The sequence below is a fragment of the Rhinolophus hipposideros genome (assembly GCF_964194185.1).
Source record: "Rhinolophus hipposideros genome assembly, chromosome: 19".
Lineage (NCBI taxonomy): Eukaryota > Metazoa > Chordata > Mammalia > Chiroptera > Rhinolophidae > Rhinolophus > Rhinolophus hipposideros.
Window position 1 is genome coordinate 46,182,655 of NC_138065.1, and position 27,725 is coordinate 46,210,379.

Here is a 27,725-nt window from a genome sequence, read left to right on the forward strand (position 1 = left end):
TCCTGAGAACACGCTGGCCTCACCCCGCTTCCCCACACCTGGCTCTTTCTAGCTTTGCTTGCTTCTGTTTAAAAAAGAAAAACGATGTTTGCCTAACTCTCGAGATGCTTGCAGACCTTATCAGAGCGTTCTCCCAATTGTAATAGTCTCTCTCCCCATTTCACAATGGTCCTTCCCCTCCGTACCTGCCTTACAATTATCTTTTTGAATACAGTGCTCCTTACTAAGTCCCACTTTGTCTTTTACTTGACAGAATATATGCAAAGTGTTTAGTAGAGTGCCAAGATGTCTAATAAAGAACAGCTGCTATTGTTATTATTATTATTATTATTATTATTATTATTACTGTTATGTTTGTTATCTTGCTATCCCAAATAGATTGCACATTTTTTGAGGTCACCATCCTACTTTAGAGCCCCCCACAGTACCTAGCGCCGTGCAGGGCACACAGCAGGTCTCTACCAGACGTATATCGACTGATGAATCTGTTGCTATAAGTTTTTCCCAAAAGTAGGATCACAGTGGAAGCGGACAACCCAGTGTGATCCTACATTTGGGGAAAACTCTACAGACAGTGTAAAGGATACTTTAGCTCTGTTCCGAGAAAGAAGGTGATCAAAGAAGGATCAGAGACCACCACCTGATGTAATCTTCACAGGCAATGAGAGAGATCATTGCACCTTCCTCTTTCCCGCTGTTTTCTTTAGCATGTAAAAGAGCTTTTACGCAAAGAGACAGTAGAGAAGCCATGTAAGAGAGAATTGTTGCTCAATGGTGAGAATAAAAGGAAAGAGAGAAGTGAGCAACTTTCAAAGAATTATGTCTCCAAGCATACCCATTACCTGTCGGGGTCAGCAAGACCGTCCATGTGTGGGCTCTGGGCAACCATGGCGGGAGGCAGGAGGAGAGGTTGGAACAAAAGCTAGAACTGTTTTTTTTTTTTCTTCAAGTGTGGGAGAATATTAAATTCAGGAAAGTAGAAGTTATTAAACCTTATATCCATCCCCTGCGTGACTTATGAAAAGAGAGTTTACCCTGAGCATGCCATGATAGCAAACCTCATATTCTTAAAAGTACTTGTAGATGTTTAAATGCCTCTGGCTAAAGAAAACCTATTCATGCCACCAATCCCATGAATTCCTCAGCGTCACTGAGAGATAGTATGGCCTGATGATTAAAAGCAAGATCATTGAAATCTGTATGACCTACGTTTTCCAGGCTCCACTTTGTATATCTAGAAAGTAGAAATGATATTTGTCTAACAGAGCAAGGTGTCAGAATTCAATGACATCAGGTATAACAAAGCATTGTATTTATAGTAAGAACTCAATAATAGAACAGGGGTCAGCCACTGTGACCCCCAGGCACATCTGGCCTGGGTTTGTAAGGCCCAAAAGCTAAAAATGGTTTCTGCCTCTTTAAATGATTGGGGGGAAAAGTGTAAAAAAAAAAAAAAAAAAAAAAAAAAAGGGAAAATAACGTTTTACGTAATGATAAAAATTATATAAAATTTAAATGTCAGTATCCATAAATAACATTTCATTAGAACAGCCATACCCATTTGTTTATGTGTTGTCTATGGCTAGTTTCTTATAACAAAGGCAGAGGCAAATAGTTGCTAAAGAAATGGCGTGGCCTGCGAAGCCTAAAATATTTACTATCTGGCGCTTTGCAGAATGAGGTTGCCATAAATGGTGGCTCTTGTAATTAAGGATGCTTTCATCCCCAAGGCCTAATTCAGTGGCTCCGCCCTCAGGGAAGACTCTTCTGGTCTAACCATCCTGATACCTTCTGGTCCTTATTTCATCCTTTTTTTTAAGGGTACTTAAATTCTGTCTGTCTGCCTTGTCTCCACCACAAAGTAATATATCCTTTGAATGTAGGGATTACACATAATTCATTTCGGTATGCTCAGAAGACCTACATGGCACCTTGTAAATAGACATTCAATAACTTAGTATTTGCTCTGTCAAATTGAATTGAGTTCCAGTTTGGGTCTTCTGACTTTTGCCTGATGTCAACCAACTTTTTGATGGAAAGAAAGTCCTGGGAGGCTAGAAGACAGAAGCCTACGAAGGGTCTACCAAGATTTGCACTTCAAAATAGGAACAAAACACGAAAAAACACCTAATAATAATGGTAACAGCCTTGAGATGGGTACTTACCATTATTCACACACCATTTCCACATCGGTTACTTGTCGACAACATTCACTTTCTACTATTTCTGAAAGTACAAAATTAGATGTGCCTCAAGGATTTGGAAATACTGACGATAAATTTTCTTGTCAACCATTTTAAAAGGGTCCTGTTCTCTTGGCTTTCTTGACACCATTTAAGTTTCTAGCATTGAGGGGGCAGGTTTTATTTTGTTGGTGTGTGTGTGTGTGTGTGTGTGTGTGTGTGTGTTTGTATGTGTGTGTGTATACATATATGTGCACCCATGCACACGGGGGCAGACATTCATTCCTTCATGTGCCATTATTTGTTTGACACTAGACTAAAAATAACATCTGGGTTATCCTCCGATAGACTTGTTACTGTAGGAATGACGAGTAACCACAAGATCCTGGAACTTCAAACTTTGGAAACAGAATTCATGATTTCATACATCCGAAATGGCTTATTTTCTGTATTTCTCTGTGGGTTTTTGATTCCGGATTGATGATATCCAGGAATAATACCCCTGGGGTCTTGCTGATACCAAAGAAGGGTTTGCTTTTTCTCTTTTCTGTGAAAATAAAAAAGAATCTAGAAATCCCAGCACCCTCTTAGTACTAAAACCTAAGAATTATACATAGTCATTTAAGACATGGAATGGAGGTCCTTAAAAGCTGCCATTTATATCCCATCCACCCCATGCAAGTACCATCCAAGTATCATTGCATTTCAGGGAGAAATATTTTGTAATTAGAAAGGTTGGCGTGGGGGATCAACATTTCATCGTATTCCACTACTGTTGAGTTTTGATTTGAGGTGGTTAAAGTTCAGCATGGTCCGTGGCACCTTTTCCACCCATTTCCCCCCTAACATTAATTAAAAGATTATTCAGTTCCCAGAGAGATTGGTTGCCAGCTTCAAGGGTCCCGTTAGGACCGCAGGAATCTTGTCACTCTGAACAAGAATGCTGGCATCGATAAGGATGCCTGAGGCCACCGTGAGGCAACCCAGCCACATCTTTTGATTGATATCATGCTTCAGAACTGTACCCGGAAGCACATTGTCACGGATTGATGATGAATTTGACGTTTTCTTCCCATCCTGTGACTTTGTCTCATGGAGCCATCAGCGACCTTGTGGCTCCAGGAATGAAGCCACTGGGTCAGCCAGTCTGGTTCTGCCCTCCTGCTGCCTCAGGCATCAGACAGACTGCGCCGTCAGAGGTCTGGGCTTAGTCATGGCCTCCTCAGCCTCATTGTGGGGGCCAAAAGGGGAGCCCTTCCTCAATTCTAGTTTTGTTTCCCTGCAATGTGGGGGACTTCTAATTCTGTTACTATGTAGGAACTGACCTCACGGCACCCTTGGCAGGTTACATAAGTTCCTGCAGCTCCAAAGCCTGCAAGTTTAGTTCTTACTTAAAAAAACAAACCATGCGTGTTCGCGAGAGAGATTTAGAAGAGACCTTGGCACCAGGCCCTTCTTATTGGTTGTCATAACGGCTACATAGATAACAGCCTCCTCCCTTGGCAGGGGCCGCCGATGCAGGGGCCACGCAGTTCTGTCATTTTAACATTTATGATTACTTGAATATCTACTCCTGTTACAAGAATGCGGGGAAGTGACGTAAAATCACAACGCCATCCTGATTGGGTGTAATGGTAAAGTTCTCTTTATGGCATTTGAATGAGATGAGTCAATTATGCAATCTATTAGTACACACACACCTTTATAATCATTGTCCGGGCGAGAACATTAGATCTGGCTTCTCCATCTGCCCCTCCCTGAATGGAGCTGTCTGCGTGGATATCACCTCCTTCTCTTACTTCTCCCCAAAGTCCTTTCTTTGTGAGACAAACTTGCATGATCGAGTAGATCTGTTCTTAGTCACGCGTATCAAAGTTTCCTGACTTTCCTTATTGCCACCTAAAGTAGGACTGACCACATAGTGCTTTTTGTCTAGCAAAATCCAGGAAGCGAATGACTGTAGGTGGCCAGGGATACACTTTACTGCTGGTGGCAATGCCCTTCTCAGGGCCAGCATGTGGTCATGTGGCTGGGGAGTATGCTTGGTTACTTCTGGAACAGCTTAGGCCAATGTTACCACAGTCGAAATCAGCAGTTTCAAATTAGGCTGCTTGTACCCTGGAGCTGAGTAGCTGCTGGAATGGCTCCATAAATAATAGAGTTGCTTATTTTTACCAAACAGTAATGATGTTAAATGCCTAAGGAGTCTGTTCCCCACTTTTATCTCTTTTACATATTGTGCTTACTAGCAGAATGTTTAAAAAGTATTCTGACGGTATTTATAACATGAATTGATCTTGTTGAGGGCGGTGAATCCCAGACATGTTATCAGAAGACCTTCTGTGTCAGAATCCTCTGATGTACCTGATAAAATGCAGGTCCCCAGCCCCACCCCCCTGATTGAGGGAAATACTACGAAGGTCAGGTCACAGAATAATAGAAGTTTAACACTGGCTGTTAAAAGGGACTCAGAACCCAGTCTGCTGAAATGCTCCCACTGCTATGACATTGCTGACGAGTGGTTGTCTGGCTTTCACATGAGCACTTCTGCTAGCGCAGAGCTACCGTCTCCAAGACTGCCCATCCTACTTTGTACTGGCTATAAATTACAATAGAAGTTGTCCCTAAAGGAATCAAGAGTCTCCCGTTAGCCTCTCCCCACCCTCCAGAGTAGATAGCAAAGCTTTCTCCTGATGATGCCCAAGCCTCTCTCCGAGGCCTCTGCTATCATTCCTTATCGTTGTCTGCTTTTCTATCCCTGCCCCCATCGTGCAGGCTGGAAAATGAGCTTTTGTTTCTTATCTGTGTATATTAGTACTGAGTAGTGTGCCTGACACATAGTAGGCACTTGATGAAATTTGCTGTTCAATAAACTGAACCTCCCATCAATTCCCCCCTTGAATCTTAATTCTGCCCTCAGAGGCATACACAACTCATGTGGCCCCGCTTCTGTGTGGCAGCCCTTCAAACATTTAAAGAGAAGGCTGCTAAGCCTGCTTCCAAGTCCCCTTGTATCCATCTTAAACTCCTCCAATTTGTTTGGCCATTGTTCAGAGGTTATTGTCTCCAGGTGCCCGGGAATCCTGACTACCCTCCCGTTTGTTAGTTTCTCTCCATTCGGGTCACCAAGAACTGAACCAACTCATGGTTTGTGGCTTCACCCTGCACTGTTTCTCTCCATCACCATGGTCACCACAGTCTCTTAATACCATCTGAGATATATCCATAGGCTTGGCAGCCGTGCTCCACTCATTGCCATCCTCTTTGTCTTGTACCCTTCGCTTTCCCACACATCCCGCTATTTCCATGCTTTACAAATGGTACTGGAACCAGGCTGAGCCACTGAGTCTCCCTCACAAATCAGGGTGGGTTGCAGCTCTGGGTGAAACCACATCTCATCATGGAAGTGTCATTAAGGTTGGACAGGCAGCTGCAGAGACTGGAGTCTGAGAACAGAGGCCATGCATGGGTCACTGAGAGGTGAAAAGAGCCTGGTCCACTCAGCGCATTTTAAACTCAAGAGATGAGGACCAAGAGACGAGAGACTTGTGCAGAATCCAAAATTGCCACCAGGAGCCACAATCTATTTGAGCTGGTGGCTCCAACGGGCAGGAAAGCAGCATAAATTTCAGTGAGGCAAAGCTAAATGGTAACAGACTTTCAGTGCTGTCATATATAGTTAATTTGCTGAATAAATTGGTCAGGACAGCAAAAGGATTTAACATCCAAATTCATTTGAAATACAGAAGCTAGATGAGTATCGAGAGGAAAATGGAGATGTTACAACATTCCCTTGCTGGTTCGAGTAGTATTATTATTGAATACTATTTTTATTGAAAATATCTGGATTGTTTGGTAGTGAAAAATATTTATAAGCCTACCTTTGCAGCTTGTCAGGAAGGCATTGACTCCCCGACTGTGAAGCCACATAAACCCCCAGAGACTCCCCCCTGCATGCAACTAAAGTTAGCACATCCCCCCTCCCATCCTCACACACTATACACACGGGGTGCAGCTCAGGTTTTCTAATGTGGACCCAAGGCAGGTAATGGTCACGTGTCAGTTTTACCCATTTCAGACGGACCAGGGGTTTCCGTAGACTATGCTCCTGTCCTCTATGTTTGAAACCAGAAAGAGAGGTGACTAGGCAAAAAAGCTAGAGCATTTAAAGGAGAAGATGGAGTCAGAAAGAGAAGGTTGCTGAGCTGGTGGTTCTGGCAAAGCTAAAGGGACTCCTGGGCGCCCCCTAGTGGAGAAGTTATGCTATGTGGGAAATAGAGGAAAGCCTTAATCCTACTTGGGGTGGGGCAGAAGCTCAGAGAGGACACCAGTGGAGCCCTCACCCTTAGCAGAGGCCGAAGATGGTGCTGGTTTCTCTGGGCTACTCCCCCGAGTTTTCCCTGCTCCTTCTTGGGGAGGAAGCAGCACCTGTTCCTGAGAGGTCTGGGGGTACACACTTGGCTTCTCAGCTCAGCCTCCGAGACAGGACAACCAAGACCAGACAAGAAAACAGCCTTCATTTCCAGACAAGTGCATAGGAGGCGCTTTCGGGGGGCCTGCCGAGCATGCCCACACTCATTCACATGGTCTTTCTGCTAATGGAGATTTGAAAAGCTAGAGCCAGTCCTGCAGCTGTTCCTCATTTTCACCTCTCTCCCAGCCTCGTCTCCTCTCCCCCCTCCCTCTCTGCATGCCGCTCTGTCTGTGGCGAATCCACGGGGATAATCCAGTGCAGCTTTGCGCTCCTGGAGGCCTGTGACTCTGAATCGCTATGTCAGGTTTATTTTGATGTTGACAAGAGGCCGCACACAGCTGCTCCTGGGCCTTAGGATGCTGATGGAGCCAGAAACGTCTTCCCTCTTCCTGTTGCCCCTGTGCCCAGGGAGGAAGGCCAGGGAAGGGATGGACAGCAGCTCCCAAATGGCCAGCAAACGAGTTGTCACCTGCTGTGGCTCAGGGGAGGGCTCACCAGTCAATGTCATCATGTTTATAATCCATGGATACTGCAGTGGGTTGGATAGAGTCCCCTCAAAATCTATGCCCATCTGGAACCTTAGAACGTGACCTTATTTGGAAATGGGTCTTTGCAGAGGTAATTAAGATGAGGCCAGACTGGATTAGGGTGAGCCCTAAACCCATTGACTGGTGTCTTAATAAGAGAAAGGGGAGGGATTTAAACACAGACACACACAGGGAAGAAGTCCCTGTAACAACTGAGGTCAAGATTGGAGTGAAGTGGCTACAAGCCTGGGAAAACTAAGGAACGCTGGGTGCCACCGAAAGCTGGAAGAGACCAGGAAGGAGCCACCCCAGAGCCTTCAGAGGCAGCACGGCACTGCCAGCACCTTGATTTCAGACTTGTTGCCTGCAAAACTAGAGGGGTAAATTGTTGTTTGAAGCCACTCAGTGGGTGATTTTTTATGGCAGCCCTAGGAAACGAAGAGGGAGAGACTCGATAAGAACAAAACCCTTGGTGAGCCACTCAGTGGCATGAAAGACATTTAGTGACTAAAGAAACGGGACTGTCAGAGGCAAATGAAACATCGCAATCGTATAAACGTTACAAACGGTGGGTGTTTAGATAATGCATGCACAAATGTATTACAATTCAGCCCAAACTGAGGACGGGCCTACAGGGTACCAGGTGCCGTGCTCCAGGGACTCACGGATGAGTAAGTCCCCACCCTGGAGGCAAGTGGAGCAGGCAAGACATCAAGCCAGCTCAGTCTGATACAAGTGTGTTAAATGGTCTTGTGGACGTGGGCATGAAGGACCAGTGGAATTACTTCTACAAGGGATGACAGGAGCAGAGTGATGGTGTGGGGACAGAGTCCCAGAGAGCAGTCTCCAGGCTCTCGGCCTCACGTGCAAAGGTGCTGGCTCGGGTAGTGGATGGCCATTGGCTGTGACTGGTTGGCCGTCAGCTGTAACCAGTTAGCCAATTAGCCACTGATGTAACTGCCGTGCCTACATTGGTTGGTTGGTTGGTTGGTTAGCAGGCAGAAAAGTGGATGGCGGATTGCAGATCGTGTGGATCTTACTTCGTGTGTCTCGCCCAACCGTCAGCGAGAATATAGTGATATGACTCCCCTCTGTATGGCTCCATGGGTGTTCCTTTTTGGCCTCACCATATCCTGCGTTCTTATGTGGGGAGCGGGCCCAGAGACCCCGCATGACAGATGCTCAATACATACGCAGGGAGGATGGGAGGGAGGGAGGACAGGCAGACATTTTCTCGGTGTGTGAGGAGAACGATGGTATGAGTCCAGTGTACCACAGCCGTCACACGTGTGTATTTAGTGAACGCTTCCTGACACTTCCTCTGAGCCAGCTCAGGTTTCCTGGCCTGGCTTTTATGGTGAACCTGCTGAGGCTTTGGGCTGTCACCTGCACAGCTGCAGGCACTCGGAGACTAGAAAGAGCTAAAATCCCTTTGCTTCTTTCCATCCCTATGCATTTGTCGAACGCTTACCGAAGGCGTGTCATTGCATGAGAGCCACGCGAATCCGGCAAGACAGAAGGCGGCTTCTTGCCTACCGGGGCTCACAGTCCAGCTGATGAGAGGAGTTCATTTTTGAAGTATAGCATTCGGGCTTCTCAGTTCTCCTTGGGTTTTGTTTTTGTTCCTCTTGAGATCCTCAGGTTGCGCAGAGATGGATCTCCAAGCGGTGGTTGCATTGCTGAGCTGTCTTCATTGTGTCGTCCCCACACTACGTTTAAGATTAAAAAGGGGGTGCTGCTGGGGTCCCAGCTCAGCAAGGTCTCTTTGTGTTATGAGTCCCTTGGTAGATGCTGCTGTCCTAGTTTTTGGACGCAACCTCTCATCCCAAATGGAACGTCACCATTACCAAAAAGAGGATGATGGAGGCTTCGGCGAGTTCAGTTAATCTTGTCTTGAAATGAACTGTCCCCATGCCAAATCTGATGCACCTACACCAAAATTTTTAATTTACCATGAACCTAATTAGCCAGGGACTTCAACCGGGCAATTATTTGTTTGACAACATGCCCATGAAGAGGGGAAATCTTGAGAAAATGGAACCGTATAGATTATCGATCACTTTTGAAGCCATTTGGGGTGCCATTTGAAGCCATTTGGGGTGGAGATACCATTTGATTTCTGTCTCCTCCAGCTTCCAAATCTGCATAGTCCTAATTGATGAACAAAATCACCGCCTGAGGCACCTTATGGAAAAGTTTAATTCTGTTTGGTAGGCAATGCTTCATGAGGCAGGCAGAAAATCGGAACACTGCATTTTCAGAGAAGAAAAATGTCAACAAGGATTGGAGGAAAAGTAAGCATTTGCTGGCTAAGTATCAATTAAACAAAAATTTCAATTTTCCAGAAGACACCTTTCCTTGAAACTCCCAGTTAATAGTGCTTTGCTGAGGTGCCCAGTGGCTGTCTGATGACGGCTAATTGTTACACTGGACCTCACCACACCCAGTGATTCTCACGGGTAAACTATATTCTCATGCTTGTAACAAAGGCCATCTGCCATTTCCAGAAACTTCCTGAAGAAACACCAAAGAACCAGATCTGAAGTGTGCAGTGACTTTCATTTTAGAACAAAAAGTAAAGGCTATATCCTGACAAGGATTTTTTTTTTAAATGTGAATTCATTGGTAGGAAAGGACAAGAATATAAATTTTTTTGAGTTGAGACTTTTCCTGAACATGTTGGACTGTTGTGAAACTAATGGTTTTACAGTATTTAATCCCAAAAGAAAGATATGTTTCCTGTGTGCTGATGGGGAGTGATGAGTGTGAGTCTGGAAATGTGGATGGGCTCCCGTGTGTAGGCTGAGACAAAGCCAAATAGGGGAACTGAAAAAGATGCAGGTTTTCCCATTCATCCTTATAGCCATTCTGGGTACAGAATGCCTCTCTCTGTCTCTCTCTCTGTCTCTCTCTATCTCTCTCTCTCTCTCTCTCTCTCTCTCTCTCTCTCTCTCTCTCTCTCTGTCTGTCTCTCTCTCACCCCCATTGCCTTTTTGCTGGTGACATGGAATCCTGAATCCCAATACAACCGCCATCACCCCTCTCCCAAAGCTGCCTAGACCCCACACTGTGATGCACCTTCCACCTCAGCTACTATTTAGTACCCATGGACTCACGGGCTCAGGACACCAGTCATGCTCTTTGACACTTTGTGACATTAGTGGCTATAACCTTCCCTACATTGTCTAGCCCCAAGAGAACCACTCACAGCCTGTTCTTCAGAACCAGAGCTGGCTACTACTCCTTTTCTCAAGCTCAAATCCTTAAATCTCAAGGCAGTTCATTACCCACTGCACAGTAATGACCTTTGAGATGTATGGGTATGTTTTAGAAAATTTGCAAAATGTACTTTGGCAGTATTTCCTTCAATCTTTGCAACTAGACCATCTCCAACCAATTCCCATTTGTACCTGAAAGTACTGGGACTCCCTCTGGATTGATGGCCCTCTTCTTAAAATCTTGAAAGAACCAGGACAGCAAGGCAAAAAAATGAATTTAAAACCAGCCTATCCAGTTAGTACCTACAGAATACAGAGCCATCACTTTGTATACACGTCATTATAAATGATTTATTAATTCAACAAATACTTGTAGGCATTCAGTAAATATTTGCTTGATGAATTGTTCAGTGCATTAGTTATGCTACATGTTAGGCACTGTAGGGTATTATAGTGACGCACAAGACATCATTTTGCCCCCCAGGGAGCCCACCATTTGATATGGTATGGCTAGTGGACAGGGCTGGTAAGCAGACAGGTATTGTGAGAATAATTACATTTAGAGCACACCCACTAGGTCCCAGACGCTGTTCAACTCTCCTCCTGGATGATCCCAGTGCATCTTACCACAGCCTAAGAAATCAGTTCCGTTATGATCTCCCATTTTATGTACGAGACAGCCCAGGCCCAGAAAGGTTATGAAACTCACCTTAAATTACACAGCTAGCAAGTGGTAAGGTCAGAAATCACAGCAGCAGCCTGACTCAGACCTTGCACTTGAAACTACATTGCCCTGGGGCAGCAGCAGGCAAGCAGAGAAGTGGGCGGTGTGGGGAGATACATGATGTCCCTTTAAGTAGACTGGGTGATGGTATGTGACAGCAGGACGGAACCCACCAGGGAGCCTGGCTTCTGGGCTCTGTCACCTGGGAAGTTGGTGTCATTTGCTGAGCTAAGGCCAGCAAGAGGAGGACCAGTGCTGGGGAGAGGACGGAGGCAGGGACGACGACCGTTTGAGTGTGAGGTGTCTGCTCAAGTTCAAGTGGATTTCCGAGCAAGCATATGAAGGTCCTGTTACACTTGGGGAACAGGTCTCTGCCAGAGATGTGCATTTCCTTGTCATCAGAATAAGGCTTTGTTCTTTCTAGTTGATTGTTTGATACTTTAGTGAGGGGCTAGAGATGATTTACCCATGTTTTAGTTTTATTCTTTTTTGTTAAAATGGTACTGTACACCTTTATAACATTAAAATAAGAGTGTTTGGAAGCGATAACCATAATACACAGTTAAACCGGAGCTGATGGAAGGAAGCTGGATGAATTATTAGGGGAAAACTGTTGCCCTTAAATTTTACCAACTGTTTTAAGCTTCTTTTTTTAATTCAAGTATAGTTGGTATGCGATATTATATTGGTTACAATAGTTTCAGGTGTACGATATAGTGATTTGATATTTTTATACCTTACAATATGATCACCCCACTAATTCTAGTAATCATCTTGGTTTGATTCTTTATGTTTTATTTTTTAAATAAATTTTAAATCTATGGTCATGATTTAATATGTTCACTTCCTCTTTACCCCTCCCCCCCAAAATTATATCCATCTATTTATATCCATCTATTTATATATGGATAAATAGATGACAGATAGATACTCATAAAGAGATATAGATGGATGGTAGATTAGGTAGGTAGATAGATATAGATATAGATTATCTATGGATATAGATAAATAGAGGATAGATATAGATAAAGGATAGGTAGGTAGATAGATGATGATAGATAGATAGACAGATAACTAGATAGAGATAGGGATATATACACCTATACTAGGCAAAGGAGTGTCTAAAATGAGGGAGACACAGTCTCTGACCCCAGGACACTGATTATGTTACACAGAGATATAGAGAGAAGTAGCCAGTTTATGCCATATCCTCTTTTCTCTGATTATTAATCCACCATATTGTGTTGTGTGTGTGTGTGTTTTAAAGATTTTATTGGAGAGGGGGAACAGGACTTTATCGGGAAACAGTGTGTATTTCCAGGACTTTTTATTGGGGAACAGTAGTGTGTTTTTCCCAGGACTCATCAGTTCCATCCAAGTCAAGTTGTTGTCCTTTCAGTCTTAATTGTGGAGGGCGCAGCTCAGCTCGAGGTCCAGTTGCTATTGTTAGTTGCAGGGGGCGCAGCCCACCATCCCTTGTGGGAGTCGAACCAGCAATCTTGTGGTTGAGAGCCCGCGCTCCAACCAGCCGAGCCATCTGGCCACCCGGGAGCTCAGCGGCAGCTCATTGACTTCATTCTAGTTGCGGAGGGTGCAGCTCGCTGGCCCATGTGGGAATCGAACCAGCAGCCCCGTTGCCCAGAGCTCGCGCTCTAACCAACTGAGCCACCGTCCGCCCCCACCATATTGTGTTTTGCTCAGGGCTCAGAGAGTGTGTCCCATGGCAGGCCTAGCAATTCAGTTGAAGTGCACCCAGAGTGACCTGAAGCTCTGTGTGCAAAGACAGGCTGTGAGCATGGGTGCATGGACGGAAATGTGAGTTCAGATAACTCAGAACATCCGCTGTGAACACAAGAGTGGGCTGAGGATGGGGGGGGACCTGGAGTGCAGGGTGTTGGTAGACTTCTGGGCTCAGTGTGCTATGGTCATGCTTCCTTCGCCCCACGTCCAGCTTCCTTTCGGTAGCTCTGAAGCTGTCTCCAAAAGCTGGGACCTGAGTAGCTTGCGTTTCATTTTTTTGCTGCCTAATGAATTACCTCTGTAGTTCTGGCTGTGATGTCATTAGCATCCCATTGCCTTGGGTACTAACTCAGGAGACAGATTCTTAAAGCAATCCCAGAATCCTACAGGAATTGTACCAATTTACTTCATAGCAACGAATTCACCTTCAGGACCTGTCAGTTCCCACTGGCAGAGCAGACCCCGCGTGCGGATGGCTCAGTCACTTTTGTCATCCGCATATGCTCCCGAGTGAGTCTCGGTGGGTCAGTATGTACATGCCCAAGGCCATGGGCACGTCCACAGTGAGATTCTGAACATCGAGGAGGCCAATATTCTCCTACCACGATATTCTATTGGGGAAATTCATCCACTCTGTGCTGTAGGATACAGATTTAGCCTCAAGCAAATGGCATTTATTTATAGCAAACTGGATTTGCAAAACGCTTTGCAGTTTTGGGGTTGTTAACTACATTCCAGGTTGGCTGTTCCTCTACTTGTAAGAAAGTTAAGTGTCACGGCTGGACCCCACAACCACCCCTGAGAGCAACGGGGTGAATTCTGCAAATAAGGGTGAGAGGAGGCCACCCCCAGGTATTCTTGATTAGAAGGCATCTACGTCAAGTGTAATCTTTTAAGACCTTAACTGTGGTTTATTTCTTATGTCCAGAGACTGCGTACTTGTTGAAATGGAATATTAATTTTATGAAAAGACGATATAGTGTCTCAAAGTACTAGAGTATTTCTACCCAGGATCTAGAAGGTGGAAAGGAGAGTCATTGGAGTGGGCAGGGGAAGTGGGGAGACATTGAACCATAAGGAAATAAGGCACGTCTCCTCCCTGGGACTCTCCACGCGCATTCCTTTCTGTGCCCACTCCAGCACCGAGGGGGAGTTAAAAGCAAGTGTCAAAGATCAGACCCTCCTGAAGTTTTTAGGATTTGAATTACTCTCTCACTTGCCACAGACATGATGGTTAAAGGTGTTCTCTTCGGGTAAAGGGAGATTTATCTGGGCTTTCACCACCGGACTCCATCATTTTAAGGAGTATTTCCCAATTGTTATCTTTAACTGCGCATGGAAAATGCATTTCCTCCTTGAAAAATCTCTCTCTCGCACACATCTCTATTCTTTGCCAGAGCCTTTTGGGAGTTCCCGGCTCATTCCTTCTGTGTAAATCCAGCTCTTCTCTAGACAGCTCCATCCTGTATAATGAGGGGACCGGAAGGGTGGTTAGTCTTGGCCTCCAGCAGGGCCCACTTTATCTGGACCGGGATATTTTCAGAAGGCAACTATGATTCTGAATTAAAAAGAGTTTGGTGGCCTCCCACCATCTTCTTTTGCATTGTTCCCATCTCTTCTCCCTAACCTTGCACTTGTCCAGGGCTGAAGGACCCTGGGGAGGAGAGGTCGCTGCGTCTTGATTTTAATTGTGATAGCCAGGAGACAGCAAGGCGAGCAGCCAGCCCCTCAAATGTTTACAGCCATTACAAGCCTTAACGATGGAGTGCTGCCGGGCGGGAGGCTGTCACTCAGCTCGACTGTTTGGGGTTGCAGTGCCCTCCAGTGGCCTCACTTGTCTGTCAGGTCTGTCCCTTCTGAGCAATGAACCCACAGGGGTTATATATGTGGATGTGTATATAGCCGGTGGGGGCAGTTCCTTGGTATTGGGGGATTAAAGGTGAGAGAAAAGGAATTTGGTGGCCTATTAGTATCCCCTTGAAGTAAATTGTACTTCATGTGAAGGATATGGGGGTAGGGGATATTTCCCCTTATGGGTTTTGTTGTCCCTTCATTATCTTGTGTGTCTCACTTTGTATTTTTCTCCTTAGGATAAGTTTCACGTGGAATTGTCTTACTCGTTAATTTTTTATTAAGTGAGAAAAATTGTGCCAGCACGATTTTTTTTTTTAAGTCACTATGTGTTACTTTTCCCTACGTTTATTTTCGGTGATGCTAAAGTGATCACAGAATTTAGCGCACATTTTCTTTCTCTCACAGACGTCGTTGTAGACTCGATTGCGCCATCTGGCGGTCATTTCCTGGAAACTCTTTTTTTCCAGCCTCTGAATTCATTCTCAAGGAGGAGGGCTGTGGGTTTACAATGAAATGCATCTGATGGTAAGGGGCCTGAGGGCCAGCCAAGAGACCCTCAAGCTCTCTGGTAAGGCCTGCAAGGCAAAATTCTAAAACTCTTATCTTGAGAAGAAGCACTTTATCTTTACTGATTTTTTTAAAATTTCATTCACTTTCCCAATGAATGAAGGCCTGTTTTTCTAAAAATAACATTAAGAGACCCCACCCCCACTTATTTTACCCAGTCCGTATGGCCTGTTAAAGAAGACTGGAGACCTGACAGGGTCTGGGTGAGCAGCGTCCCTCCACATCATGGCCGCTTTACAAATACGCCCAGCCATGAGTTGCATAAGTCTGAATGTCTAATCAAGATTTACATGGTGCTTGGCGTGACTGGGGCTCGCTGGTGTGTGGGCTCCGGGGCTTCCTATTTAATATCAGCCTTGGTTTTGGTGTGTGCAGGGATGTAGGTCTCTGATAAGCTAGAAAAGGCTTGAGCTCCACTCTGGATCCGTTAAACAAAGTGAAAATGGGAAATACATTCTTTCCCTATTTATAGTCACTAAGTCCTTTGCCTTAGCGCACAGGAGGAGGCCCACGGCCCTGGAGCTGCAGGGTGAAAATGCCTCATCTGCATAATGACGATGCCCATCTGGGAAACAGCCGTGCTGCAATGCCTCCCGTTACACAGCAAACAAGAGCGAAACTAGCAGAGCGCTTCCTGGACCCCGTAAGAGAGAACTCTGCTATGAACTCAATGAGTCAGATCTCAGTCACCTTCTGGAACCGCTTGGCAAATCCTCCCAACCAGTTCCCCCAAAGATTCAGCCCATCAAGCATCACATTCTTGACGTGTCCGAGAGAACCAGAATGGATCTTCTATATCTGCCCATTGTTTCCAAAAGCCCACTGGCTCCCTGAGATTGTTTCATGTCTGGGACTACAAAGGATCAGGGAGCGTTTAAGGAACACCTGGCCTTTGTCAGCTGACTCTACTTCCATCTTCCTTTAGAAATAATACGTGAAATGGAAAACTACGAAGGCTTGAAAGAGAACTACTAAGCAATGCTTTCTTTCATAAAGAACACACTTTTATTTTCTAGGAGGCATTCCCAATGTTTGTCTCCAAAACTAAACCAGGAGCTCCCCCAACTCCCTGTTACTCATCAACCAAGGACCCATCTCTCAGGCTTGGGAGTGCAGATCTTTTTGAAAAAGTCAGAATTCCCTCCCCATCTTCAATACGTTGATTAATAATGAAGCAGAGACATCCTGGTCTTCCCCTATGACATGAAGGCTTTGAAATCAGAACTGGATTCAAATCTCAGATCTCACAGTATACTACCTGTGTGACCTTGAGGCTCTTGGCCTCACTTTTCCCATCTTTGAAATGGGTGCGGTGATAGAACTCCAGGCAGAGAGCTGGCATAAGGGTTGAACAGATACCACTTTCCTAGTATGCACAGGCTCGGCAAATCTTACCGAAACTATTAAGATTATGATGGTGATTCAGTACATGCTAGCCACTGTATTATGTGCTTTAAAATCATCCTGCAGTTTATTCATTACCTATCGCTATAAGTAGGTGCTATTGATACCTCCATTCGTGGATGCGGGGACTGAGACATAGTCCAGTGAGTGCTTGCTCACTGCTATTACTGTTCATTCTTATCAGTAATGCCCAGAGTCCTGCATAGGTACTGCAGCAGCGTCCCGAGATGGCCAGTGGAGCTGAGGACTCTCAGAAGGGTCACCGACCTTTTCGGAGGGCCATTTCCAACTCTGTGGGTTCTTAGGAGATGGGGTCCCCCAGATTGAGGGGCCCAACAGAATCGCATACGTACCCGCTCGGTGACACTTTCTGACCTCAAGGATTTGACTCCAGCACTCAGGGGCCATGAGGTCATGGAAGTCCTTGCTCTTTAGCTTCCCTCACCGTTCCTTTTTATTTTGTATGTGGCAGGCAACTCCCCATCTGACGAGTCAGAGGAGCGGGAAAGAGACCCCAAGGTGCTGACGTTCCCAGAATACATCGCCAGCCTGTCAGAGTCTGGCACCAAGCGCATGGCAGCTGGAGTCCGGTTGGAGTGCCAGAGCAAGGGACGGTGCCCCTCGTCCTGCCCCTTGTGTCACGTGACATCCAGCCCTGACACCCCTGCTGAGCCAGTTCTGCTGGAGGTGACCAGAGCAGCCCCCATCTATGAGCTGGTGACCAACAACCAGACCCAGAGGGTAAGAGGCCTGGAACTTGGGGCTTGGGACAGCTCAGCAACAACAGAGGGCTTTGCAAATGGCCTGAGGAGGTGACAGGGTGCAGTGGAGCTCCATGCGACAATATGGATAGTGAGACTTTTTGTTTAGCTCATCCAGGCACCTCATTTGCTTAGATTTGCATGGCTGCATGTTAAATCAAGTCAATGCCTTCACAACTCCCATGGTGATGACTCAGGAGTCACAGCTCATCGTTTGTGTAGGTCTTCCAGCAACAAGGGCTGGAGGAAGAAGGTCCATAGGGAGTCATGACGTTTGCAGTCACCAACATCGTTGTTCAGAAAGCCTCGGGGGCACATCGTGGGAGGAGGCTCAGCTCTGCCTCCCCTTGTTGGCATGGAGGGGGGAACAGCTCCTGTAACTGATCCCAAGTCCGGACCAGGTGCAGCTAGACTAGGAGGAGCCTGTCGGGCATCAGTCCCAAAGGGAAGGACGCAGCCATCTTAGCCTGGAGGGGGTCGGCTTGGCCCATCACTCTGCCTGTGAGAACAAAATGCCATGTCCATGCAGCTCTTTCTTCCTTGCATTATGCTGCCAGTCATGACACCTTCCACCCACCCCTCCTGTCCTTCTGCCGCTCCCTTTCCAAAGGTGCTAGGAGAACAAGAAGGGACCAAAAAAGATAAACTGGAGAAACGTGGGCGAGGCAGTGATTTAGCTCATTTCCTCCCTCTGATCTTTTGAAGGACATAAAGAACCGAGTGGTTCAAAATACACACAGTGCCAACAACAATGATAAAAATAAAAACACGCAAGCTCAGGGTGTGGGACTTCTGAAACGATAGGCAACGGTGACCGACAAGGCATACTAGAGTCACAGCGGTGAGCTGCTTGCCTGCCTGAGAAGTGTGCCCATCCAGGTGGGGTGATAATTGCTTTCTCCTTCCTCTTTTAAGGGACACCTGGTGTGTCACAGTTTCATAGGCGGTGCCTAGTCCAACAGGAGGGATTTTGCGTGTGTGTATGTGTGTGTGTGTGTTTCTCTCCTTATCCGCCTCTGCCACAGATATTTCATTGAGTGTTTGAAAATAAGATTTTTCACAGGAACAAAAAGATAAATTGTTCCTTTGGCCTACAAACTCTTCAAACTAACAGCATTGACTACGGAGAGAGGAATGGAAAAGAAGAGACCACTGGAGGGGGGCTGGCAAGGATGACGAGAAGGAAGGGCTCTTGTCACCATGGAGACCCAGAGCTGCAGTGGCTGTAACCCAGTGCCCAGCCCTGCCCTGACCTACCCTTCTGTGAGCACCCAAGGCTGCTGCGGCTCACACCCCAAGAGCTGCTGTGCACTTGCCTGGAAACGGCAGAGTCAGGGAGCTCCCTCCCAGAACTGTCCTTTGGCCAAGGCATGCAAAGCTGCAGAACAGAGAAGAGCTTGGTGGGGGAGGAGGACAAGGAGTCCCCACTTCCTGCAGGGGCCTTGTGAGGAAGCAGAGGACGTTTGTGTTGGGCAGCCGCCTTTCAGATCCCCTACTTGCCAGACCTTTGTATTTGCCAGACCTCCCATGATTCTCTGCCTTGGTCTTAAGAGAGGTGTTGGGGATACCTTCCATCTGGCTGTATTTTGAACCCTTTAATTTCTAAACACACAGACAAGGTGTCCTGAGAAGGAGTCGTCACCATTATGTTTCTTCTCACTGTTCCTCCTTAGACATATCCTGTCTTCGCCATTCTCTCTGCTCCTCTGCTTTTCCTTCTAATTTTGCCCTTTCTCCCAAAGAATGGAGATGAGTGAAGGAGCAAAGATAAAGCAAAGGGGTCGTGGCATTCATAACTCTGTGTGCATTCTTGTCTCTACCTCTGTGGTATTGCTTTGGGCCAGTTTTATTACCTCTTGTGGCCTGATTGTTCTCCTTCTGTTGGACTAGATAATCTCTGATGCCATATTTCAGTCTCGTCTGTGATTCCAATCTAGAAACAAGTTGGGTTGAACATAACTAACCAGGTAGCTCAAACCCAACAAACCTGAACTCATCATCTTCCATCCTAAACCATTCCCCTGGGCATCCATCTCCGTGAATGGCGTGGTTTTCTACCGAGTTGCCCAAATTGAAGACCAGGGATGCTTCCCAGACTTTTTGTTGTTGTTATCGTTATTCTCTAACATCTATTCCATCACCAAAGGGCCACACACATCTAGAATTTATCCTCTTTTTCCAAGTTTTTTTTTTTTTTTTAATACATCTTTTGATTTGAATTTGCTTCTATCAGGCGAAAGCATAAAGTCAGCACCCACTGACTATGCCCTGTGCTTCATGCTGGGAGCTGGTGGACACAGCATTAATTAAGAGAACTTGCTGGAAGAAGCCTGAGGTGTCCCATCAGTCATGCTGGGCTCGCGTTCTGATGCTGCCCCACTCACTGGCCTGTGACCCTGAGCAAGTAACTAACCTCTTTGACTCTAAGTGTCCTCCACTGTAAATCACAACAGCTCTTTCTCATGGAGCTCAAACTCCAGCGTTAGCACCTAAAAAGGCCCTGTGAATTCTGAAAGTCTGCGCAAAGCACAGTGATAATCAAGAATCGGTCCCCACTCCGTGGAGGCTCCCAATCTGAGGGGGTATGAACACTTATTTCAACTTTTGCGATCTAAAATGGCCCATGTTAAGTTCTGAAAGCATGAAAGGTAGGATACTGGCTTTGGGCTCGGACATTTTGATTTTTGTACAGTTGTCTTTCTAGGCTTTTCTAGGCTCTGTGGTATTTAGAGGCTTCCATATGAGACCCAGCCCTGTCATCCAAAGATAATAATAACTGCTGGCATTTACTGATGACTCATGTGTACTATTGATATGTGACTGAAGTGTGCATAGCATAGGTACTATGCTGTGCCCTTTGGCATGCCTTATTTTATTGAGTCGTCACCACAGCTATGAGGAAAGTACTATTTTCATCCCGTTTACCACTGAGGAAGCTGAGTTTGTATAATTTGCTCAAGGTCATATGGCAGTGATTGGCAGAGCTGGAGTCGCGTGGGTAAACAATGACCTACAGGGCCTGTTGAAGGAATGCAGAGGAAACACTGGGCCAGGCTGAAGAGGGCAGAAAAGGAAGCACAGAGAGGCGGTTGAGACGGGGCTAAGTGCCTCTGGGCAGAGGGAAGAGTGGTCAAGGTAGGCCCCCACTGTATGGCATAGAGGTCATCATGGGAGGAACAGGAGGGAGGTGAGAAGTGGAGTAAGATACTTCCAATGTCTCAACCACCCCGATGAACTGTTATGCTAATAGGAGGCAGGCCCTAGAGGTCTTAGGAGGCCCAGGCTTCCCAGACCCAATCTCCTGGGGTAGGAATCTCAGATCACAAAATGGTGACGTGTTCCGACAGCCTACTGGCTGGAAGGGACTTAGGGCCAAGCAGAGCCCCCGGACACTCACTCTTTTCTCTGCCTTCTCTTGCAGCTCTTGCAGGAGGCCACCATGAGCTCTTTGTGGTGCTCAGGGACTGGCGATGTCATTGAGGACTGGTGTCGCTGCGACTCCACTGCTTTCGGAGCCGATGGTCTGCCCACCTGTGCACCTCTCCCACAACCCGTGTACGCGTCCCTCTCCACCTGTCTCTTTCACGCATGCCTCCACATGATGCTGCAGACACACGTTATAGAGGGTCTACTCTTCACAGAGCTATAGGCTGGGTACCGGGGAACAGCAAGAAAAAGAAGATGTGGTACCTGCCTCCAGGGAGAGTACAGTCTTCTAGAGCAGGCAGGAGCACACATTGTAAGAATAGAAGGGATAGTTTGATAAGTTATAGGAGACATTGAAAGAAAGTGGGGAAAGGGAATGACAAAGTCTGAATTTGGGGAATGGTGAAGGCTTCGTGATGGAGGTGCCTCTTGAATTTCTCCTTGAAGGTAGAGAAACTAGGATAGCATGGCTAGAACATGAGGGGTAAAAGAGCTGTTGCAATGGAGGATGTCAAAATCCTAACGAAGCCAGCAACCCACTCTCTGAATGTCAGGCACTGTGTGGGGAAGTTAGGTACTCTTATCCCCACCCTTGTAATAGAAAAGGAGATGGATTCAGATGGACTGAATAATTTTCCAAGGTCGTAGAGCCGGAAGCAGAGCCACGGCTAAGAGGCCATGACATGAGCCATTATAGTAATGACAGGATAGAACGGAGAGATGACTTTGGGTGGAACGGATGCTTTGGGGCTGACTGTGGGCGTGTGGAGGAAGGATAAGTTGAGAATGGACTTAAGACTTATGACCTGGGTGGCTGGGGAGATGAAGAAGCCACAATTAAGAAAAGAAGCATCAAAAAAATGAGCAAGTCTGAGACAGCTCCGTTTGGACCTGCCTTGCAGTTATAGTGGGGCAGTCCTATGATGATGGTCAGTGGTCAAAGGGAAAGACGGTTGGGAGCTCTGTGGAAAAGTAAATGCTAGCGATAAGAAGATTTAACTCAAACCCGGAGAAATGAGAAATGGAATCACAGCTCCGAGAAAGGATGCTCCAGAATTAATATCAACTGGGGAGAGCAGAGGACCAGGGATGGACATTAGGGGGTATCTGCATTGGAGGGGTGGACAGAGGAGGGCTAGAAAGATGGCCGAGACTGAACATGTCCATTGTCCCTCCCCTCAGGGGAACACTGAACAGAACTGGCTGAACTCTTGTAAATCCTGCCGGGCTAGGGCCCAAGGCGGGAACCCCTTTGAGCCTATAATATGGCATCTGCCATTGGCGTGAAGCACAGAGGTTTCATGTCTAATAAAGATTGCTGGTAGGACAAGCTAGAGGAGCATGGCCCCATGGCTTGGTAAGGCAAAGAAAGCTTTGCATGGACATGCAGGTGGGCATTTAAAGGGCCAGGACTGAGCAGGAAGACAACTGAGAAAGAGAAGAACACAGTAGAATGTCATTACAAGCTAACATCTTCTCTTACCTACAGGTCTTCTCTAGGCGGGTAGTTTTAGATACACCAGCCATTGGCTTCTTGCTCTTTATAGCCAAGACTTGGACGTCTTGAGTCAAAAGACAAGCAAGCTCACTATGAGTAAAAGCCATTTCTTGTGGTAGAAAGTGAGCCACTATGCAAAGAGAGTGCTTCTAGACTGAGTCACCAACTAAGAAAGCTACCTTTGACACGTAACACTGAAGCCACCCAACAGTTATCAGGTGGATACAAGATCTAGTCATTAATGTTCTGAGGCTGATTTCATTTCTAAACCTGCATTTACTAAATGTCATAGATAAAGGTCAGATGGGGCTACATTTTCATAAACAGGGACACGTATCAGGGACTTCACTTGTTACTGTAATCACTTCCTTCAGCCGCAGCCCTTAGGTGCTTGCATTGTTACTGGTAGTGGGAGATAGAAATGCACTTTAGTTTTACATAAGTCCGTGTAAATCATACACACTTCTGTTTCTCTGTAGAGCCCCGCCTTCGTCCATATTTTCACAGAATCGGAGTTCTCAGAAAGGCTTCGTTACTTGCTTAAGCTTCCTAATACTTTTTCTTCAAACTAGCACTCTGCATATGACTCTAATTAATGAATTTGTCAATATCCGCACTGTTTTGGGTCTACTCCATCTCTCGTGTCATATGCAAACTATGCACTTCTTCATCGTAAGCCACTAAAGAGCATGTGTTTTGCATTATTTCCCCACGAGTTGAATTCCTCGCTATGGCTCCCCCAGCCTCCCATGATTTCTTGTTAAAGTTCTTATCACACATTATTATAATCACATGGGTAATTGTATGTTTGTCTATTGACCACGCCATCAAAGAAAGAGCTGGAGCTGGCACTGCAATGCAGCGTCTTCAGCACTCGCCAAGCACATTCTTATAAGTAATGGGTGCTTAATAAATATTTGTGGAATTGAAATTGAGCATTGCTTTGGTGTCATACATCTACGGTACCTTGCCCAGTGATCCCCGGTGCCAGGCATCTGTGACCAGTGACAGGCATCTGTGAGCTGAGAGAGGCTAGGGAGCCAGGATTACGGTGGTCATGCGATAGGGGAAGCGAGGGGGGGGGGAGATGAACGTCAGGGAATGCATGCGAGGGAAGGACGCTGGGGTGAGCGGGAACTGGGAAAAGTCCCAGAAGCCAGTGGTCTAGGAAGAAACGGAATTGGAAGCAAGTGAGAAACCTGAGACACACGCATGCAGTCAGAACAAGGCAGCAAATTGAAACCACTTGGGCCATTAGGAGATCCCCACCAGTGGATGTCAGGAATGGTTATTGAGTGTCTGCAATGTATGAAGGAAGAGGTAGGCGATGGCAAGGCAGAAAGAGTGGTCCAAATGGACAATTTACACAGAAGGAGGAAACTATGAATCGGGAAAAGCAAGGCGAGACTGGAATCAGGAAATCAGGAGATTCATAGAAACCCAAGAGCAAAGGCAGAACCTGAAATCGGAACCTGGGTTTGTAGACACAGGACATCACCCTGACGATAATTTGACACGTGGCCAACTTTCTCTAGCCTAGTAAACCCCCTATGGACAGTACCTTCAAACTGAGCCTGTTCTAAGGCCCAACCAACAGAAGGCCTGGGGCAGAAGATACATTAGTACCCATAGCAAGAGGGGAAGCCAGGGTTCTGCCAGCTGGGGAGATCCCATTACCCTGCCAGGAGTGGTAATGCTTTGGAAACTGAGCTGACCATGACCTTGTTCATGCAGGGCTGTCCTAGACATCACCTTCAACCGACCTAGGTATGAACATCATAGACACATTCTCTTGTTTTTCAAGATCAAATCCAGAAACTATATTTTCAAGCCCTATAGAGGAGTACCTCAAAAACCCTATCTACTGACCCTGTGAGGTGCAGACTTTCATTCATCTTTGACTCACCTATTTCACTGCAAACATATGTTGAGCTCCTAATCTGTAACAGTCACTTAGATGAATACAATAAAGATTTCAAGGATCTTCAGAAACCTTTACTCTCTAGGGAAAGACACCCTCAAATAGATCATTATAATGGTCGGTTAAGAGAAAGGTGAGAAAGAAGAGTTCTCTGTGTAACAAAGGAGAAGGGGCCAGGGGTGGTATCAGAAGCCTACCGCAGGCCTCAGCTGGGTCCCCATTTCATGATTCTTCCTGTCTGCACTCAGGCTGAGACTGTCCACGGTTCACGAGCCCAGCAGCACTCTTGTGGTCCTGGAGTGGGGACACTCAGAACCTCCCATCGGAGTGCAGATTGTAGATTACCTGATCCGACAAGAAAAGGTCACTGACAGGATGGACCACTCCAAAGTGGAGACAGGTGAGCATCTCCCACTTCCTGAGCTCATCTTGAGCCAGGGGGTAAAAAGCAAAGAAAACTGCTCTGTCTCCCGGCTTTGCTCCAGATCCCCAGTGTCCTGGGCCACGCGGAGAAGCCGAAGTCATCTTGTCCATTTAAGAGTTTTTGCATGGTGGGCGTCTAACAGAGTCTTGTTTTGATTTTGTTTTTCTTTTTGTTTCTAAAAGAGGTGTCCATTTCACTGCCTCTAGGCACACTCAGAAGTAATAACAATACAGTACACTAGTTCTCTTTGCCCACAATTAGGAAACAATTCTGTGCTAACCACTGCCATGATTACAGAAAAAAAAGATCGTTTTGTGACTATGCCCCTCCAGGCAAAAGCATGTGCAAACAGATTCGCTTACCCCATGTCTTGTCCTAAAGCAAACTCTGCTTTTGCTAGGTCCAGTGAGAAAAAGAAAGTCTTAAAGGCAAGGAAATAGCCCATGGAAAATGTTCTGTGCCTTAGTATTCCATTGTCTACACATAGGAAAGATCGACATAAATCCTCCGTAAAACTTACGCATGAGTGTGGTCACCAGTTGGATGGTGGCATACACAGTCTAATTCAGGGTAAATACCCCCTGGTGAAACTCCACCTGAGGCTTGGAGATGTATGTGCTGCTTTCAGGCATGGAGAGCTGTCTACTGCTTCTTCCAAGGCCCTTTCCTTGGAAGGTTCCGGAAAGGACTGGCAATGACCATTGGCCAAAACAGCTGTTCTCTGCCAGTGCCAAGGGCATTTCATAAAAAAGCTTGCACCTGCCTGTCTTGCCTTAGTTTCTGAACTAACTCTGGACAAATGGCTCTAAGTTGATTATTAACTATGAAACGGTCACAAAAGACCATTTCTTGTAAGAGTCCTTTCTTTGCTTGGAATTTAAGAAGACTGGGGACCAAGCGGCGTCAGTGTTCTCACTCAGTGGATCCCATCTCCTCGTGTCTTGACCATCACAGTTCCTCATGCCTTTTCCATTCCTTCCCCTCTGGGCAGAAACGGTGCTGAGCTTTGTGGATGACATCCTCTCTGGAGCCAAGTCTCCCTGCGCCATGCCCTCCCAGGTGCCAGACAAGCAGCTTACCACCATCTCTCTAATCATACGGTGCCTGGAACCTGACACCATCTACATGTGAGTAACATATACTGCCTAGTTATTCCTTACCCCGAACACCCCGGGGTTTTTAGCTGCTTCCGGTTTGCTACTTGCCTTTCTTCAGAGACTTGCAAAAATATTGTAAGTCTCTCAAATCTCATCCCGATCAGCATTACACAGAACCTTCTAGGGACTGGAGAGAGAGGAGCAAGAGAGATAGCCTAGCCCCATCTTTCAAAGAGTTTGTAACCTAGAGGGGAAATAAACAACTAACTTTATCATCAGGCAGAATTAAATAAATGCTAGTAGATAGAAAAGCCAGGAACATGTTGTAGACGAAAAAAGAAAGGAGCAATGAATTCTAACTCTACAGGACATCTCCTGAACTGGGTTGTGTAGAACTTCAGAAGGTAGAGTCATGTTGGAAAAGGCACACCGGGCTAAGCAAACAGCAAGGGCAAAGGTGAAGAGTCATGAAAGGTGAGTAGCAAAGTAGTCCATCACGCAGAAGCAGATGGTGAGTAAATGGGAATAGAAGAAAGTGAGAGTTGGAAAATAGAGTGAATGCTGTAAGTCAGGAGACTGTTCAATTTTTCGGAGGAAAGTTATAGAATACCAAGAACTCGGCTTTAGAAAGTTAGCTCCAGTAGCATTAAAATATATAGTTGATAGAGGTTAGAGATGTCAGCATTTTTCTTCAAAGAAAATAGAGTGAACTCCTATGTCACGGCACTTGGAACAGCCCTATTCTCTCTGGGAGCTCTTTCCCATCCCTTCCTGTGCTCTGCGAATCATTGTAATATATTCGTGAAGCAGACATACGCAAAGAGGAGCGATAATGATGGACTCAAAGTCATGATAGGAAAATCTGGTGGCTAAGACACAATCCATAGTCATGTAGTTTCGGGATCTTTTGACCCCATCGGTATGAAAAACATTTCACGGTTTACAGATGAGGTCACGAGACTAGAGTCAATGTCTCCGGAATAAATCATTTCTGTTTCGACAGTTCAAAGATGAAAAGCACTAGAAACGTGAGTGACACTGATTGCAAGATGAACTTTGATACTCGGGCTGAATATCTCCAATATAGGAAAAAGAAGTGTAAGTCAGGGGGCATGCAGATGAAAGTGAAATACATGAAGACAAGCGACGCTCTAGAGGAGTTGGAAAATATGGAGTGACATAAAGGATAATACCAGGACAAAGGAAAGTCAGCCTATTTATGATTCTCATTAGCTCACCTGCTATTCGGCAGCTGTGGCCAACACCTTCATGAGGAAACGGAGGCAAAATGAACAAAGGTTTCAGAGTGTGGGCCACTTAACCTGCTGTAAAATGCCTCAAGCTCAGTGAAACTGGAATGATCGTGTATAATAAGGGCTCCGTGATTCCTGTCCTGACACTAAACCACAGCTGTTAATGAGGAATTTCAAAGTTCCTATGAGCACGATGCTGGCTTAGGGGTGTTAGGAGTAGCAAGCCCTTGGGACGCCCCCCCCCGCTTCTCATGTTGGCCTGATCTGGCTACGTTTCCTCAGATCAAAGACGTGAGGTTGATACCTTCTCCCACTCTGACAATCTTGGGAACTTGCTAAGGTCTTGTAAAACACGAACTTTCTGTCAACGTTGATTATTGAAAAAGAGATAACACATGGGACTGAGGGGGAAAAAACAGCCAACGTCCGCTAGGTGGTGCTGCAGATCGCAGGAAGAGGGCCTGTGGGTGGGCCTGGGAGAGACATCCCTCCAGGAGGGTCAAGTGAGAGGAGCCCTGGATTAATTGTGGAGAACACATGGGCCCCCTGGTTTGTTTCTAACCCCTCCATGATTGGAAGCGGGGCACTTAAAGTTACTGCAACTAAGTTTTCTTATCTATAAAATGGAAGAAGACAACCTTCTTGTGGAGTGCT

General features: G+C 46.1%; 1 protein-coding gene across 2 annotated transcripts in view; it reads left to right on the top strand.

Annotated features, from left to right (window-relative positions):
* ASTN1 (astrotactin 1) overlaps positions 1 to 27,725 on the top strand; it is a 288,385-nt gene that overhangs the window by 241,666 nt on the left and 18,994 nt on the right. For both annotated transcript variants that reach the window (XM_081024738.1, XM_081024737.1), the window contains exons 17-20: positions 17,164 to 17,432; positions 20,874 to 21,007; positions 24,546 to 24,697; positions 25,713 to 25,848. In XM_081024738.1, coding sequence (XP_080880864.1) covers positions 17,164 to 17,432; positions 20,874 to 21,007; positions 24,546 to 24,697; positions 25,713 to 25,848 — 691 coding nt within the window. The remainder of the gene's footprint in view (positions 1 to 17,163; positions 17,433 to 20,873; positions 21,008 to 24,545; positions 24,698 to 25,712; positions 25,849 to 27,725) is intronic.